At 45.4% G+C, this 17748-nt stretch overlaps 2 protein-coding genes across 10 annotated transcripts in view; one reads left to right on the forward strand and one right to left on the reverse strand.

The window, feature by feature from the left end:
* The window catches only part of DVL1 (dishevelled segment polarity protein 1), a 67450-nt gene that overhangs the window by 2929 nt on the left and 46773 nt on the right, over positions 1–17748 (reverse strand). For 2 of the 9 annotated variants that reach the window (XM_090122785.1, XM_031613649.2), the window contains 4 exons: positions 14775–14906; positions 14524–14691; positions 13816–14022; positions 6863–11244 (listed from right to left, as the gene is read on the reverse strand). In XM_090122785.1, coding sequence (XP_089978911.1) covers positions 10829–11244; positions 13816–14022; positions 14524–14691; positions 14775–14906 — 923 coding nt within the window. In that variant the 3' untranslated portion in view covers positions 6863–10828. Of the gene's footprint in view, positions 1–16; positions 99–3194; positions 3284–3368; positions 3522–5334; positions 6346–6862; positions 11245–12714; positions 12762–13815; positions 14023–14523; positions 14692–14774; positions 14907–17748 lie in introns of those variants that run through there. The other 7 variants (XR_016459295.1, XR_016459293.1, XR_016459294.1 and 4 more) reach the window with 7 other exon arrangements.
* Positions 92–5335, forward strand: TAS1R3 (taste 1 receptor member 3). Its single transcript, XM_031613657.2, has 6 exons — positions 92–658; positions 811–1111; positions 1501–2280; positions 2564–2767; positions 3045–3165; positions 3774–5335. Exons 1-6 carry the CDS (start codon positions 480–482, stop codon positions 4697–4699), a joined length of 2511 nt encoding a protein of 836 aa, XP_031469517.2. The 5' UTR covers positions 92–479; the 3' UTR covers positions 4700–5335.

Here is a 17748-nt window from a genome sequence, read left to right on the forward strand (position 1 = left end):
AATTAACAGCTCACCAACCTGCAGCCTGGATGGGGTCTGCTCTGCTGAATCCTTATGACGTCCTGAGGAGGATTTGGGAATCTCCATGACGAGGTGACCTTCAATTAAAATAAAATAATAAATGACATCAAGCATCCACAGCTGTTCTGGGATGACTCAATAACTCACAGCCCCAGCAAGGAGGAGGGCAGAGGGAAGCAATCCTTAAGTCACTGCCTGCATACAGTACAGCAGGATGAGGCAGTGGTTTGCAAACAAGCCCACTCAGAGTCCTGCTGCCTATTTGACTGTTGCCCACTGAAATCAAGTTACACATCTAATGCAGTTTGCTAAACAAATTCTTCTGTGTTATTTCCATCTCTCTGGGTTCTATTTAAACTGATTTCACGGAAACTGTTGAGACTGCATCCCCTGCCCCCATTTGCTCTCCTGCATTTTAATGCTTTCGTGAAATATTTTCACCCCCAAATAGGGAGATTATGATCCCTGAGCTGCTGCTGTGCATGAGCTTTGGTTGTGCAGCAGCCCTCAAACCCAGCTGCCTCTCAGCTCAGTTTAGGAGACCTGGTGACTACATCATTGGAGGCTTGTTCCCTTTTGGGATGGACACCATCAACCTGACAGCAAGATCAGAGCCCACCTTAATTGTGTGTGAAAGGTAAGACGGCTGTTTGTTTCGTTAGCACGTGTTAAATTTGGTCACTTGGGCACAGCTGAAGGCAACAGACAGGATGCTGAGATGTCAAAGGACGCGTACTGATCACCATAACACCTGTGGATCACATCATTCCCTGCCCCCTATTACTGCAGGTTATTTGTAGATGGGCTGATATGGGCCCTCGGGATGAAGTTTGCTATTGATGAGATCAACAACTCCACGTCGCTTCTCCCAGGAGTGGTGCTGGGCTATGACATCTACGACACCTGTTTCGAGCCACTGGCAGCCCTACAGCCCAGCTTGCTGTTTGTGACCCAAAATGGCACAACTGACATTGGCATAGCATGCAACTACACCGATTACCAGCCTCGCATCACTGCTGTGATTGGACCACATCAGTCAGATCTCTGCCTGCTGACAGCCAAACTATTCAGCTTCTTCCTGATTCCACAGGTAAAGAGATACCCAGGAAAAGTGAGAATTGCCCTTTTTGGTGGGGGGAGGATTTGAATGGCTTAATTCAGTTGGAAGGGACCTCTAGTCCAGCTGCTGTGTGTGCTTCATTTCTTTGAAATGGGACCATTAGAAGCGTAGGTTTCAATCCTTGCCATGGATGTCCTGTGTGATCCTGAGTAGGTGGTTAAATTTCCTGGAACACACTTCATGTTTAACTTCCCAGAGAGGAGAGGGCTGGCTAACACTGCCCTGCAATCTGTGTGAAATGGGAATTTACAGTGGAATCTGGGAAAATCTCACTTGTGACTGTAAGTACTCAGTTATCTCAATAAGAAGAGCTGTCGCAGTCAGGTGGATATAGCTCTAAGGTATTTCTGAATCTGCAGGTCAGCTATGGGGCCAGCAGTGAGAAGCTCAGCAACAAGGAGCTGTACCCATCCTTTTACCGAACTGTTCCCAGTGACAAGAACTTGGTGGAAGCTGTGGTCCTTCTGCTGAACGAGTTTGGATGGAACTGGATCGCCACCATTGGAAGCGATGATGAATACGGCCGAGGAGCCCAGGAGCTGTTCTTAAGCACAATTGGAAATGGTAGCATCTGCATTGCTTACGAGGGCCTAATTCCTTCAGACCTCACAGACCCCAAGGCTGAGAAACAACTGGAAAAGACCATTCAGAACATTAACAAGATCAATGTCAACATTATTATCCTGTTTGCCTTTCAACAGCCAGTCCAGGCCCTGCTGGAACAGAGCATCAAGATGGGACTACGCAAGAAGGTCTGGATTGGCACTGAAGCATGGGTGTTGTCTGACATAGCTGCCTCCATCCCAAACATTCAGAGCATTGGGACAGTCTTAGGCTTCATTATGAAAGCAAGGACTGTCCCTGGCTTCCAGAAGTATGTTGCCAACCTTCTCAGCTCTGTTCAACAGGATGAATTTTGCCAGAAATCCAGAGAATTCTACCGCCACGTGAGCTCTGACATGCTGGGCACACAATGCAAACAATGTGACCACATCTCCCTGCACAACATCTCCTCCATCCTAAGCCACTCCCAAATACAACCGGTGTACATCGCAGTCTACAGCGTGGCTTACGCGCTGCACAGAGCGCTGGGGTGCACCCACCAAGGGTGTCCCAAAGCATCCATCAGATCTTGGCAGGTGAGGAAAGGTCAGAAGGACCAACAACCATTTTCTATTCATCCCCTATGCCAGCATGTCACATTCCCCTCTCCAGGGCTGCATTCAGGCTCCCACCATCTGGGCCTGGAACAACAAACAGAGCAGCTGATAATACAGCAAGGAGGCTGATAGCTGCAACCTTAGCCCACATCAGGGGGAACTGATTTCATCAATCACAACTTAGCTTAATGCATTAGAAACCTCCAAGGAACAACATGAGCTGCACTGATATACCTATTGTTAATTCTCATTCTCTCCTCAGCTGCTGCACTTCATGGATACCGTCCCATTCATGGTGAATGGCCAAAGTTTCAGGTTTGATGAATCCCATGGCACAAATGCTGGCTACAAGCTTATATTCTGGCACTGGGAAAATGGCAGCCTCACACATCTGCCTGTGGGAGACTACCAAGAATCCTTGTACCTCAATAAGTCCCTGATTCAATTTCACACTACAGATCAAAAGGTAAAAAGGGTGGGCAATCTCATATTGCTTTTAAGTACCTCTTTTGCCACTTCATCAGAACTGTCCATGAAGAGCTGCCAGCCTACATGCTGCTCCTACAGGATTTGTGTGAGACCCAGCTTGTGCCCTCCTGCAAACAAGTAATCCATCCCCACTGTACAAAATTAGAATTAAGTATAATTAGGCATTCTCAGCACTGACACAGGTGTGATGCCAGCAAAGCACAGCCAGTCTTTTGTTGGGTACCCAGCCGACACTTTTTTCCCCTTTTGTTCAGGAGCCCACATCAGAATGCTTCAGAGAGTGCGAACCAGGGCAAATCAGGCAGATCAAAGGATTCCACCTCTGCTGCTATGACTGCACAGACTGCCCAGAAAACACCTTCTGCAGTTCTAAAGGTGAGGTTTGAGAAAGGCAATGCCTCTACCTGCTTGTATTGTGTCTGTCTGCTCCTTAAAGTCACACGGGTTCACAGAGCTGATAAGGACCTGCTGCAGGCTCCTCCTCCAGGAAGCACTGTGAAGGCAAAAAGTTTCTCTCCGTTCTGTTCTGCTGCACAATGCCCAGTCTTGCTGTACAGGTATGTACAGCAAGTACATACCTGTACAAGTGCTGGACCTTCCTCTGATGATCCCACATAGAATGTGCAAAGATAAGGTGTACGCTCCATCTCTGAGGTAGGAGAGAGGAGAACTGATGGAATTCTGAGGTCTTAGCTAGAAGAGAAACCTATGATGGAGATCTGGGATCCTTCCTGGGATGAGAAACAAAACCAAGAAATAACGTGGGAATTTTTGGAGGGAAGGTAGTGAAGTAGAGAGGGGGAAAAAAAAGAGATTAAAAAATCAAAAGCTATGCAGATCCAGTATGCTTGGGAAGGGAGGAGAGGGGAAAGGCAGCCAAACCAGCACCCAGACAAGTTCACAACTGATCATTCCCCCTAGGCTGCATGCAGCAGGGCAGCAGCACACTCCTGCAATGTGCTTTTCTCACTGCTACTTTGCAGACAGCTCCACCTGCACTCCCTGCCTGGAGCACCAGTGGTCCCCTGCCAGGAGCACGCAGTGCTACGACCGCAGCGAGAGATTCCTCCGTTGGGATGAACCACTCACAGTTGGCTTGCTGATATCCATGTCCATCATCATATCCCTGATCTGTCTGACAGCCGTGCTCTTCGTTAAGAACCTCAACACCCCCCTCGTGCAGGCTTCTGGAGGCAACCTGAACCTCTTCGCCTTGTTTGCGCTCGTGCTGATGTGCCTCAGCTCCTGCCTCTTCATAGGGAAGCCCCATAACAACCTCTGCATGATGCAGCAGATTCTCTACGCCCTGTGCCTCAACGCCTGCTTCTCCACCTTCCTCACCAAGTCCCTGGAGATCGCTCTGCTGACAGAATTCCCCCGCTGTGCCCGCGCTGCCCTGCGCTGGGTGACGCCGAGCAGAGCCTGGCTCCTTGTAGCCCTGTGCCTCCTCACTGAGTGCCTCTTCTGTTTCTGCTACCTGCACCTGGGCCCTGATTACGTGCTGCCTGACTACAGCTCGCTGCCCACGGAGGTTCTGCTCACATGTAGCACCGCCTCCTGGCTTGCCTTCGCTTTGATGCATGGCTACAACGGATGCTTGGCCTTCGTCTGCTTCCTGTGCACGTTCATGGTACAGACCTCTGGGAAGAAGTACAACATGGCCAGGGGGATCACATTTGCCATCCTCATCTACTTCATCATCTGGATCTTCTTCGTTGCCGTCTTTGCCACTCTGAGGACAGTCCTCAGGTCTGTGATTCAGATTGGTACCATTCTGATGGTCAGTCTGGGTATTGTGGGGACCTACTACATCCCCAAATGCTACATCCTCTTGCTGAAGCCTGATTTGAACAGAGAGGATTATTTCCAGTACTCCCCCAAAGAGGAGCCAGAGGGAGACCCTCAGTAAACAGGCAACAAACCAGATCCATTGTAGCCTCATTAGAAGTTGGCTGTATTTTATATCATATCATATCGCAGAATCATATCATAGAATGGCCTGGGATGAAAAGGACCACAATGATCATCTAATTTCAAACCCCCTGCTACGTGCAGGGTCTCCAACCACCAGACCAGGCTGCCCAGAGCCACATTTTAGCAAGAATACTCTGTTCAGAATGACTTTATTAATTAAGGTATGATGCAAATTCGATCGCCAATTTAATGTAACTGATGTGAAACAAAAAACTAAACCTTCCAAAGCCAATGCTTGAATTTGTGTTTTACATGGGGGGAAAATAAATAAATAAATTCTTCATTTGGACACAAAAACTACAGAAACCATTTTGAGGTATAAGGGCAGCTGTGTGTGTGACATGACAAGCGTATGACCCATTCAAATATCAATTCTCTCATTTGTGTTTCATTAACATGTGAGCAAACATGGAAATGAGGACGAGGCACACAGAAATGAAGTGCAAATCACACTATCACAGTCGCTCCAAGAAATCCCTTCCATCTCAAATCACATGCAAAGAATGGGGAGGAACACCTCTTACCCACAGGGACATTCTGCAAAGGGGACAGAATGAATCAAACACTGTAAGCACCAGGAAACACCCTTAATCTCTGCAGCACATCCTGTTCACTGCACAGGAGGAGAATTCTCAGCTCCAAGAAGGGCAGTGCTTTGCTCCATTCAATATCAAAGTTACAAAATGGGTAACAGTGAGAGTTTCAGAAGGCATGACAGATACTCATAAAGGAAAAAAACAGACTGACCCTCAGAAAAGCTGCTTGCTACCCATCCCTAGTCAATATCTAGCTAATATTATGAATGTTCTACATCAGTTACTGAATAAATGATCATCTTTGAAAGTGCTGAGCGTGGGGTTCAATGGAAGAAGGTGTGAGTGTAACCCTCTGTAAACCCACAAGCTCTTTGCCACAAGGCAGCATTACATATTACTGCATGCCAACTTTCCCAAACCTATTCTTCTGTACATCAAAGCCACCTCTAATTGCCAGCCTACCTGCTTACAACACCCAAAAGACAGCAAAACTCTCACCTGAAGCCTGGAGGTCCTCAAGACTGGAAATAGGAGCAAGTCTTGGTGAGCATTCTGTGGTACCTGAGGGTCTAAGAAGCATTCCTTGCTGCAGTGCTGTGATTTCATAGCAGAACAGCAGAAAGGGAAAAGTCCCTGACTGTGTTGCTCAGCCATCCTCATCTACTTCCAACCACCTGCAGACAATTCAAACCAGTTCACAGACAATTCAAACTAGTTCACAGCTGGAACCCATCAGGCCCCTGCACTAATAGGCTGCACAGTCCAAATTTTGGACCATTTTCACCTGACTAGAACTGCCCTGCATAAGCTAACATGGTTTGAAAAGGTACATATGGGCAACTCTGCAGGACTGTCTCATAGGCTCCTACGTACCTCTGCTGTAGAACTGTGCCATTTGTAATGGGTGCTCCCACAATAACTGCTGCTTTGCCTTTTCCCCTTTCTGCTGGATCTCTACCAGCTGGAATATCTGCCTCCTGAAGCTGTGGCTGCCACTTGTAGGTGAACCACTGAGCTTGCCTCTGCTGCAGTTTGCATGCAGCATCTGGAAGAAAGGGAATATCCACATGAACCAGCTGGATACACAGACAGGATCTACCAGCAGATCCATCTCCTGGCTTTGCAGGCAGGAAAACTTGCTCCATCCCATGTCTTTATAACAGGATGCTTTTACTTCCAGAAATATTCCTCAGCTTTTCCTTTATACTTACGCCTGCCAAACCATGATGGGGGAAAGGCTGGTAATTAAGAGCTTGGGGGATTTATATTACTATTTTTGCACCAATTTATTCATCGCTAGCTCAAAGCTGCAGAACTTCTGATGAGTGTCAGGGCCTCACGTTTCCAATCAGATGTCATTAATCTGCACAGCTTTTCAGCCACCTGTGACCCAGTTCAGCTGTGTACACATACAGGGCTCCTGTCTCACTCTGAGCTGTAATCATTTACAAGCACCATTAAAACAGGGCTCCTGGCTGCCTACCATCAGCTCCTGAATGTTTCTTCTTTTACAGAGAGGGCAGGGAGAAATAGAAGTAACTAAAAAAAAAAAAAAGAGGCTAAGATTCTTTTTCATTCTTCTTGAATTATAGATAGTGCAGTAGTGCAAAGAACTGAAGACATACACTGCAGTTATCACATAAAATTAAAAGCTTTTTAGTGTTTAAAATAGCATTTACACATAAGCAGCTATATATTAACTATACAGACACTTGGGTTTTAATACAATATCTACAAAAAAGAATTCAATTATGCAATAGACATTTAACAGGAACAGTGCAGTCCATGCCATTAAGAGGTCACTCTTCGAGTAGAACCAAATCTAGAAGAGGTGATAGTCTGGGTTTTCATTATTTAAAATCATGTAACTTTGTTCCTCTACTGTACATAAAATTCTTTACAGGTATTTCTAATCACTGATTAGAATTAATAATTTTAAATCAATCTTATTACAATCCAGTTAAATGCAAAACAAAACAAAACAAAACAATTACATCGACTCATGAGCTGTCAAGTCTCAGGATGGGACTGCCCACTTAGAACAAAAATTATAGCAAAAGTCAATGTCTGTGCATCACTGCTCACCATCCAATATACCTTTGGATAAAGTGTCCAGGGGACTGTTACCTTTGAAAAGTAAATTTATTAATGGGAGGTAAAAGACAATAGCAGTGCTTTTAAGACTATTTGCCAAACAATGGTACTCCTCAGAGTTAATACATCAGCCCTCCCCTCCCCACCCCAAATTCTACCTCCTTTGGATAGGAGACGTCATCCCAAACTGTTTTCTCCAAGTTTCCAAACATACCTCTTAGTCCTCGTCCCAGGCTGCTGCCAGGTATGTGTGAATGCTAAGCCCAGCTGCAGGGCAGGTGATGAAGATCTCAATTCCAGAAATTAGAAAAAAAATGTCAACTATTTAAGGCTCCTGTTGTGGGGTTGTTTCAGTGCCCCGTACAGCAAACCCACCACTTCTCACTGTAGTCTCAGGGGGTGGGTCATACATTCTAGAGCTCAGCCAGTGCCAGGTATTTGACTTTAATATCATTTTCATGCCCTGATAAGAGACAGTTCTGCAGGACTCCAGCCTTCAAACTTTCCTCCGCCTGGCACAGCACCTCTATCACAAGTAGCTTCATTGGCATCAGCAGCACTTCCTTCTGCACCTTGTGCTGCACCCAACAGGAGAAACTTGCACAGTTAGGCCCCAGCCCCCTCTATTGCAAAGACAAATGCACATGCATTGAAAGCCAAGGGTTTGGGAAATCTTCTGTCTTCAATCACTTCTGAATATCAAGCGCTAGCAATGTTTCAGGCCAACCCTCCCCTTACCTCCAAGCAGCTGTATGCTACAAGGGGAGGAACGTCAGCTTTTGTTTTTCCACATGCAGTGGCCATTATGGATTGCACTGTTGACAAAATGGTCATTGACATTTCCCAGCTCCTCTCGCAGGCTCTACGTGCTGCCAACCAGCCAGCAAACCCATCAGTGCGCTCAGAGCCGTTCTGATCCACGGGTGAAGCTTTCAGGCCAGCAGAGAAATGCACTCCCACACCTCTGCATGCACTGCCAGCCTCGTTCCAGAGTGACCCACAGACACAGAAGTATATAACACAGTCATTTCAACATTGCAGCAAAGACACAGAACAGTTTCTGCCAACAGCACAACGACGAGACGAAAAAAAGAAATCAAAACCCAGCAGGTGTGTAAGCTGCAGCTCTGGAAAAAACGTGAGGAAATTAAATACAATTCTTCCATCGGCGAAAGCTCAGCCCCTGGTTTCTGTCCATTTTGGCAGTATCAAAATGACAGTCTTTTCCTCCAGCCCTGCACGTTCTGCCTTTAGCCAAAGTGGGCCAGAAAAATCCTAGGATATAAGAGCCCAGAAAAGTTACACTCGATTTAAAAGCAGAACCACCAGTGATTGTCAGGAAAGTCGCAGACTCCTCAACAGTGTTCTCCTGGAAACATAGGAGAAGTATTCATTTATTTTTTTTTTACCCTGATTTATCTCATTGCTTTCAATGTCAATCTCTCCAAATGGTTTACTCGGTTTAATTAGTGCCTTTGCTGCATTTGTGGGAGGAGAAAAGGGAAGAAAGGTCACAGCTGCACAGCCAAGTGTTAGGAAGTGCCATTCTTCTGAATGAGCCACCAGCAAGTCTGCCACTAAGAGCAGCCCATTGGATTATGAAGAAAGCACAACTGTGAAGATGCTGTACAGCTTTAGGGAGATTTTCTGAAAGAAGCAGTCCAAAACCACTCAGCTGGTTCCAATGTAATTTGGGTTCCTAGTCTGAGTGATTGCTTCCTAAAAACCTTGCTTCCTTAAAACCCTGCTTCCTTTGAAGTGAGACTTCATTATCTGCTCAACACGGATCTTTGAAATCTGGACTCAGCTCTTGTATAAAGGATGGATGTTTGCACACAAATCTGCCATAAGAAGTAATAAAAGTCTATCAGAATGAACAATGTGCAAAATGGAAAGCTTGAGGAGCAGTTTTCCAGGGTGACACAGGAGCACAAGCTGCATGTGTTTAGTGAGAAAGACATGTTCACTTTTGATGCTCATACTGGATAGTCACACCACCCATAAAGCATGGAAGATACCAAAAAGAAGCTTCTCATCAGTTAAAAAAAAAAAAAAGGCTTATATACAGTAAAGACTGAATTTAAAGCCTCTGTCCTAAAACCTGCTAGAAACAGTTGCTTAAGTGAAAGCTCCCAGCAGGAGTTTTAGCACAGGCTGTGCTCAGTGTCAGGCACAAGGACTCACTCACTGTACCACTCATGGGCTGCTCTCACCTCTCTGCTAACAGCTAATTCCCACTGGTGTTCAGGACATGTTCCTGTGGGTAACTCAGCAATTGGGGTTAGGTATCTCCAGGTTTCTGTTTCAAAGCAGAGATTAAGCTGGGGAGAAAAAAAGGAAAAGATACTGCTTAGAAATGAAGAACAGAAGGAGAGGTGGTCAAAATGAAAAGCCACATCCCAGTGGGAGCCAGGATTTCTCTGTCTCTGCTTGAATGGGGAATATGTCCCTTCCAGAGGGAAAAGCTGCAGCTATGCCAACAGAATCACGCTGCAGCAATCTTTCTATTTCTGTGGAGACAACTTTTAAAACTAGTAAGCAAGTGCAAATCATAGCCAGAAAAAAAAAAACAAACAGACATCTGTCAGCAGCGATGTGACCGAAATGCCCAGGAAAAGACTGCAGCTACAAAACTGAATGAACTAAAATTACAGGTTCTGCACAAGGAGCACGTACAGCAGCAAGATTCCACCATTTCCTTCACAGAATAATGGACATCTGAAGAATAAGGAAGATGGATTTACACTCTCTAGGCAGTTGAAGGCAGTCACAACTTGGCTTTCTGCTGGGAACTGGTCTGTGCCTGCTCCTTCCCAAGCATGTATGGTCTGTACTCACAGGTGCTGTATCTGCTTAGTGCTGACTGATGCATCCAAGCACCAGCATTACGAGGCAGTATCACAGATACCAGCCAACAATCCTTTGTTTTTCCTTGCAGGAGAAAAAGCACAGGAAAATAAAAGTGCCGTTATGCATTACTGGAAATTCAGAAGTCACGTGAAATAAGAAGTCCTCGGATCAGCCCAAAAGATACACTAATTGCACTGAAAGTAGGTGCCACAATTACCAAAGCTCATTAAGATGTGAATATACACCAGCCAACCACAATCAAAAAAACAAGAAGGGAAGAAAGAAAAACGGGAGGATAAAGAGAAGACGCCATCGACTTGCAGATATTGAACAATCCTAGGCGTTGGTGGGGTTTTTTTGTGTTTGTTTCGTGGGTTTTTTTTTTTGTGTGTGTGTGTTTTGTTGTTGCTGTTGTTTCATATTGTTGGTTTTTCTGCAACACACCATTGCAAACCGGGAAGGCGTGACATGCAAAACAGACAAATTTCTTCCCTTAAGTGTCCGACAATGACCACGTTTCCCACCCGGCCCCAAAACGATCCACCCCCAGCCCTCCCCAAAGCAGAGTCTGAAGGCACTTCCTCTCACATGATGTCGACAAAGAATTCACAAGGGTTGCCCATGGCCTTCTGGAACGACTGCCGGCTCCCCGTCAGCTCCGGAGGAACGGAGCTCAGTTCTCTCACCGGAGGCCCTCCAGGGGGTCCGCTCGTCCCGTAGACTTTCGAACCCAATTTGGGGAGGTTGTAGAGGGGTGGGACACCCGGAGGCCCGTAAGAATGATGGCTGTGGTGGCTCCTCTCGCTGTGGGTGGCAGAGACGTGGCTGCGGTGGCTGAGCTGGCTGACAGGCCTCTCCCGGCGCGCCGTGCCGGTGCCACCGCTGCAGGCCGTGTGCTCAGATTCACTGCCACTGCCCGCCGACTTGCGGTCCTTCTCTCTGCCAAGAGCCCTCCTGCTGTTCTCGCTGTTGCTTCGGTTCGAGCCGCTGCTTTTGCTTCCTAAAAGCCCGCAAAGCGGGGGGAAAAAAGGACACGTGGAAAAGCTGGGTTAGCTGGCTTCCATTGCTGGCTCCAACACCAGCTCGTACCAAACCCACAGATCCACCTGTGACTTGGTGTGATGGCAATCGTGATGACGAGGCCTGAGCGTGCTATCGGTGGCTGATGGGATTTAGCAGTGACAGATGGCAGAATGAAGCGGACGAGGCTGTGCCATGCACAGGTACACAGAGACACCTACAGAGCTCGCACAGTGAAAGCAGCAGCTAGCTTCATAAGCAGGGCTGGAGGCCTTCAGCTCCTCCACCACCTCACTGCCTGCACGGGAGCAGCAGAAACCAAAGGATTAAGCAGGCATTTGGGTTTTAACCCACAAGCAAATGAGGTTCAACTGAATCCTGACTGTGCCTTTGGCCAACGTTTTTCAAAAGGAAACACTTGTGTATCAACTGGGCAGATTGCTGCTCAAGGCTGAACTTCCTGAGGTTAACTGAAGTCCTTCCGTTGCATTCACTAGGTAGGCTCTTCTAAAATTCATCACTGCTTTGTTGTTGGAGTTGTTTATTGAGCTGCTCTATTAGGAATCAGGAACATGAAGGATGTTCCCAGCAGAGGCCACTAAAGCAGCTCAGGAAAACAAAGGGCTGCTGTTGGTATGTAAGCTGAGCTGTTGCTGCATATAAGCTTTGCTAAGCTTTGGAACTGATTCAAAAGGGAAGTTGAAGGTTGTGCTCTATTACCATCAGAGATGGGATAGATGTCAGGAGACATTTCTAAATTAATTAGCCTTAAAAAAAAAAAAAAAAAAAAGCAAACAATAACAAGAAACCCACATGGTATTTCATTAGGTTCCTGCAGTTTAGAGAGCATTATGACTTAAGCCAAAGCCCCTGGTGCAAGATTGTCTTCCTGTTAGGAAGGATCCCAACCAGCAGAATAAGGACCAGCTTGTCATTCTGAATGACATCTCCTTTTGTCTCCTGATGCAAAGCGACATTTACCAGCTATGAACTAACAAGATACATAAACAGAAAACACAGAAACCCAATTTTTATCTGTATATAGAGAGTGACTGGCACAACCCTGTGGCCCAACACTCTCAGTACCTGCCCAAAACATCTGCCCAAATGTTTTACAGCCAATCAGCTCCCAAAGAGCAGTGGTAGATACATAAAATCCTGATGGACAACATCAGGCTCGTGAATTAAAAGCTGGGATTTCTTTATTTTTAAGAAGGGTGGTAGGGTTTTCCCATTTGAGCTGGCAGCAAGCTACCTGATGCCTTTCTCTCGTGGCTGCTGCAGCACAATCACATGGGGGGCAAACAGCTTGGTATGCTCATGTCACACTGTTGGACTATCGTGCGTTGAGACAAAAAAAAAGGAAAAACACAGCTAAACATTTGGGTCACAGGAGTCTAAATGATCATGCTGTGAAGTCATTATTATCATGGAGGCATTTGAAGCTTACCAATCCCCTAGAGTCAGCCATTCCTCTATGAATCCTTCAGTCTAATGCTTGCTCAGAACAAAACAAGGGAATAACAGTTATAAAGTAAGAAACAACACAGCAGTGTAGTTTCCAAATGAAGAACAAGGAAAGAGTTGAAACTCTTTTAATTTAAACACTCTTGGTGCCTTCCACAGGGCTCTCTTAGCCACTGACACAGGTGCATGGATGAAATACCATACCTTTCCTGTTCCAGCAGCAGAGATCTAACCAGCTGCCAAAAAAAACCCCAAAACCCAATTTGGAAGTGATTTATAAAGCATCCCAACAGAAAGTAGTGGGACCCTGTCAGTACAGCCACAAAATGTAATTTTTACTTACTAAGATTTAAAAATGAATGGCAAAACGATCCTACAGCAGAAAAGGAAGAGGTCAGGTTTTTAATCCATGCAGCACTATCCTTTTTTCCCCTGTCTCGTATCACCAGACAGACTCTCCTCCCTGTGAGCAGTGTTTCAGCCCTGTAACCTCCTGGCTGCTCACCTCACACTTGTCTCACCCAAGCAAAAAGAGTGATTGCACTGATCACTTCAGTTACCTTGGTCCTAATCCCTATTCCACCAGCAACCCAACAGCCTCATTTCCAGCAATATCAAGTGACTGCATCCCCCATTGTTGGTAATGGCTCTGACCTCTGAAAAGGGTCAATACTTGAAATCTGTTTTAACAGGGGGGGACAACTGAGTTGTTAATGTTGGCCTGATTAACGTTATTCAAGCAGTGTGATGCTGTTTGGTAGGCAAAGTATAGATGTCCATGCCACAGACAGCTTGGCTCTAGTTTCCCATTGGCGTTCTGCAGTTGGAACAGAACTACAGCACAACCAGAAACAGTACATAGCACTGACTCAGATCAAACATTGCTGGCAGTTTCAATACAGAGCTGAAAGGCTAACCCACTCCATCACATACAAAAACGGTTTTGATTGCATGCAGTCACACCAAATCCATGCAAGTAAGCACAGGAAACCACAAGACAGGAGCACAAACAGTACTAAGAACTCAAGCAAATGGTCAGGGGTAATGGTAGCTGTAGGAATACATACCAGATTAACCAGCTTACCTTCACTCTGCTGGCTCCCTGCACTGCCACTACCATAGCTAAAGCCTGGATCTTGGTATGCTGGTGGAAAACACGGAGGGGGCAGAGGATACTGATAGGGGTATCCTTGGCCTAAAGGCCAGGGAGCAGCAGGATGTGGAAGTGGAGCAAGGGTATCTTGATCAGAAGCTCCGCTAGAACCATTGTTGAGGTTCAGTGCAGCCATATCTGGAAAAGAAAGAAAAGATGAAGACTGTACTCTTCCCTTGTATAGCTGGCTCTTGAGTATCAGCAGTGGCTTACATAGCACTTGGTGTGCCTGTGAGGGACTCAGGCTTGACAATTTACTCAAAATATCACACGTGGCAGGGCAGATAGGAATATTTACCACTGAGCACCAAAGTACCTTTGCAGCATTTCTCCAAGTCAAGGGGAAATAATTTTCATTTTACAGACTAGGAACAGCTTGACTGACAAGCAGGAAGTTTTTGGCATCTTCAGAAATTAATCCTGCTTCCTTGAGCCCCAGTGCAATGAGTCCATTCTTTTTCAAAGGGTCTAATTGCTGATCTAACAGGAAATGTTAACCACTTGTCATGCAACCTCAGTGTAATGGCCTGTACTGAAATGCTCCCTGGTCAAACTCTGCAGGGCTCTCCTCTGTGCATCCTGTGAGCACAGCAGAGATAACACACGTGCAGCTCTGCCTTTCACAGATGTGGAACTTACTGCCACAGAGGTCTCCAAAGACATAATAGCACTGCTCTGAGAAGGTGATTTTGTTCACAGTGTGCCTGAGGTAGCCGTGTTTTAACATGCTGCTGGCATACTTCCTAGCCTCCCGTCGGTCTTTGAAGCCTTCCACGTGTGTGTAAAGCCAGTCAACAACATCTGCTCCTAAAATGAGAACAGGAATGGGAGACTCAGGAACATCCAAATCAAGTTACAGCAGGTAGTGGTTAAGGACCAGTTGTGCTTACCTATTACTGCATTGGAGATGGTAATTTTTAACCACATCCTGTCCCGGATTTCAAGGCCTGAGTCTGGCAGCTGCATGACCTTGACAATAGTAGCCATGTCGCTCTTCACAGTTAAGGGAGATTCTTCTAATTCTAAAAGCAAAAGAAGGTTACATGCTTCTTTGAAATGAACACAGTCTGAAAAGGATTGGATGAAACATTTCAAGATACAGCTTCACCAACAGATGCCAAACCAGACAGAAAAATTCCCCATTTCACCCCATCAGTGGGTGAAATAAATTACAGCTTTCAGGGCAGTTCTTGGAGAGATTGTGCTCAGTGCAACCAGTTCAGCCACTGAGATGCCAAGTCCCCACATGTCTTCAGTTCACCCATCAGCTACAGATCAGCACTGCACTGTTTCAATCCACATCTCAATGAGATTTGTCCAAGATAAAACACAAGGAGTTCTATGGTCACAGTTTTCATTTTGGCTTGCCACGAACAGCACCCACCCAACAGCTCAGTGCAAACCTCTGTAGAGGTTTTCCAGCTTATTCTTTGACTTTTGCCTTGTCCTAACTGCACAGAATTCAGTCAGCCTATCTATATACAACAGGACTATTTTCTTAGGACATGGCACCCAATTCTACTTCCTGCCCCCATCTTCTCAGTCCTAGAAACCTCACTTCCAGCACATTTGCTCTGTGCTTGCAGTTCAAACCCTCCTCCAAGAGGAATTCAGAACCCTCCTCCCCTCCCTTCTCCCAGCCCCCACATCACCCACCTTTCCAAAGCACATGGGAACCAAGTTTGCTCTTCAACTCAAAATGTTGATATAAGGTACAACGAGCATGAAACAATGAAAACTGAGAATGCTTCTTTCAGTGCACTGCTAATACTCATGAAAATATCCAATGCCATCCGTGCATGCAATTTCAATACTTATCAAGCGAATAAACACTAACATTTGCTTTTGCTTGAAGTTAGTTTGGTTAGTGGCAAAAAGCAACATCTTCATTTGGAAAAAAACAAAAACAAAAACAAATATAAAAATCAATATTTAATATCAATGAGGGGAGCAACAAATCATTTCTTCTTGGAGACCTGCAACCTGCCTGCAAAGAACAACACTACCCAAACCATCAGCAGTATTTTCTGCTATGCAGACATGAACATTTCTCAGGTTCATATTAAAATGCACCACACTGATCTGAACTCTGTTAGCTGTGGGCATGACCACCTCCACAGTGATGGGAAAACCTGAAGCACAGCACAAAGTGTAACCCCATCCTGGGGACCCACAAAACTCTGTCTTTGTTTTGTGTCTCTAAGTGGCTTTTTTTCCCTTTGGTAGATGCTGTTAAAACAAAAAAACGTGTATGCCCTGGGGAAATGAAGTCCTATCACATATAATAACCAGCCCTGGTTGTATTCTACTTGAGTGAGGAAGTACATTTGCCCAAACAAAAAGGTTGCCTTCAGCCAGCTTTGGCTTGGATACTCTTATTTTTGAAGGAATCTGCCTGAAAAAGTAAGACAGCTGATGGAACAATCCCTACTGTGTTGTGGTAATTTGCAAGGCCCCAGAACCTCAGATACTAACCACTAACACTGATGTGGCAGTGGCTGTGAAACTACTTCAAGATACAGAAACTCAATTTTGATCCAGAGGTCAGAGAACAAAGGAAAGCTAATCAGAAGAAAAGCTGAATTGCTCAATTCACTTTGAATTATTTAATCCTGGTCTTGCTGTATAAAAACAGAGTAAAACATACATCCACAATGCTCAAAACTAGGAAGCATGAAACAGAACTTGTCTTACTCCATTAATTCACTGCTTCCCCTTTTACAGCCAGATTCTGTACTACATGCACTTCAAATACTGGCAATTCTGTCCTCAGAGACTGAAATAAAGCATCTTGGGCTGGGAAATGAAAAGTGAGAAAGCCCCATTGTGTGTGTAAGTCTGTTTGAGATATAAATGCATTATTCCTCTCATCTTCCCTTCCTCCCCAGCTTTGTCTTTCCTGGCAAGGAGGCCCACAGGACAGGTGCTCTCTGCCCTCAGGACCCTGCAGTGCTGCCTGCTGTGCTCAGAGAGGTTCACAGGACTGACCTGAGGGAAGCAGTGCTAAACAGAAGGTCACAGGAAAGCCCTTCTTGCATCCAGGATAGCAGAGAAATGAGAAGCTGTCTCCTGAAACATGGTTCTGCTCCCAAATAACCTTTATTTTAAAAAATATGATTGAAAGGATGTCTGCATTCCACACTTCCCAATCACATCACTATATGTCAAGGCACATGATACATGAATATTTCAAGAGGAAAGGAAGAGTAACAGACTCTTGTTGGACAGCAATCAGATACACTGGTTCCAGCAATCTTTAGTACCTGGAAGGCTGAAAACACATCTCAAGATTAAGCATCATGTAAATGATCCACTTGCTTTCTACTGCAGATGTCCCTTCAGTGCTGCCCACTGCCTAAAGAGGCACCGAGCTACACCTACAAAAAAAATAACCCCCTTTTCCATACAAGGTGAGGTGTAACTCTGGCAACAATCCACTTGTAAAATCAGAGAAAGGGAATGAGAAAGAGAGGCAGACACCTATGCAGTCTGATAGGACTGAGCTGGGCCTTCTAAAAGCAACTTCTGTGTTCAGCCTTTGCCCAGGAAAGACTGTTGCTAATCACTGATATCACGTTGATCTTTTAAGTCCTCAAAGGGTTGGTTTGTATGTTTGGGCTTTTTTCCTTTTAAATATGACAACTTGTTGGTTACATGGATGTGATGATATTGGAGACTGCCCCAGACAGACAAACCAGGAAAGAAGGCTGAACTCCAACATGAACTTCACATGGGACATCTGCTCTGTTTTTTTCCCAGTTCAATAAATTCTAAGAGGATAAAAAAGTATAAAAGAAGGCTATGTAACTATCAGTGAACATTTTCTAAATGATTCTTTGGTACCCGGTGACATTTATTTGAAGG

This window comes from Phasianus colchicus, chromosome 22 (assembly GCF_987193195.1).
Source record: "Phasianus colchicus chromosome 22, bPhaCol1.hap1.1, whole genome shotgun sequence".
Taxonomy (NCBI): domain Eukaryota; kingdom Metazoa; phylum Chordata; class Aves; order Galliformes; family Phasianidae; genus Phasianus; species Phasianus colchicus.

Bases quoted from the DNA above. Each gene is read 5' to 3' on its own strand.
- TAS1R3 (XM_031613657.2), top strand. From the start codon at position 480: ATGATCCCTGAGCTGCTGCTGTGCATGAGCTTTGGTTGTGCAGCAGCC. The intron at 659-810 runs GTAAGACGGCTG...CTATTACTGCAG, and splicing joins ACCTTAATTGTGTGTGAAAG to GTTATTTGTAGATGGGCTGA. The intron at 1,112-1,500 runs GTAAAGAGATAC...CTGAATCTGCAG, and splicing joins GCTTCTTCCTGATTCCACAG to GTCAGCTATGGGGCCAGCAG.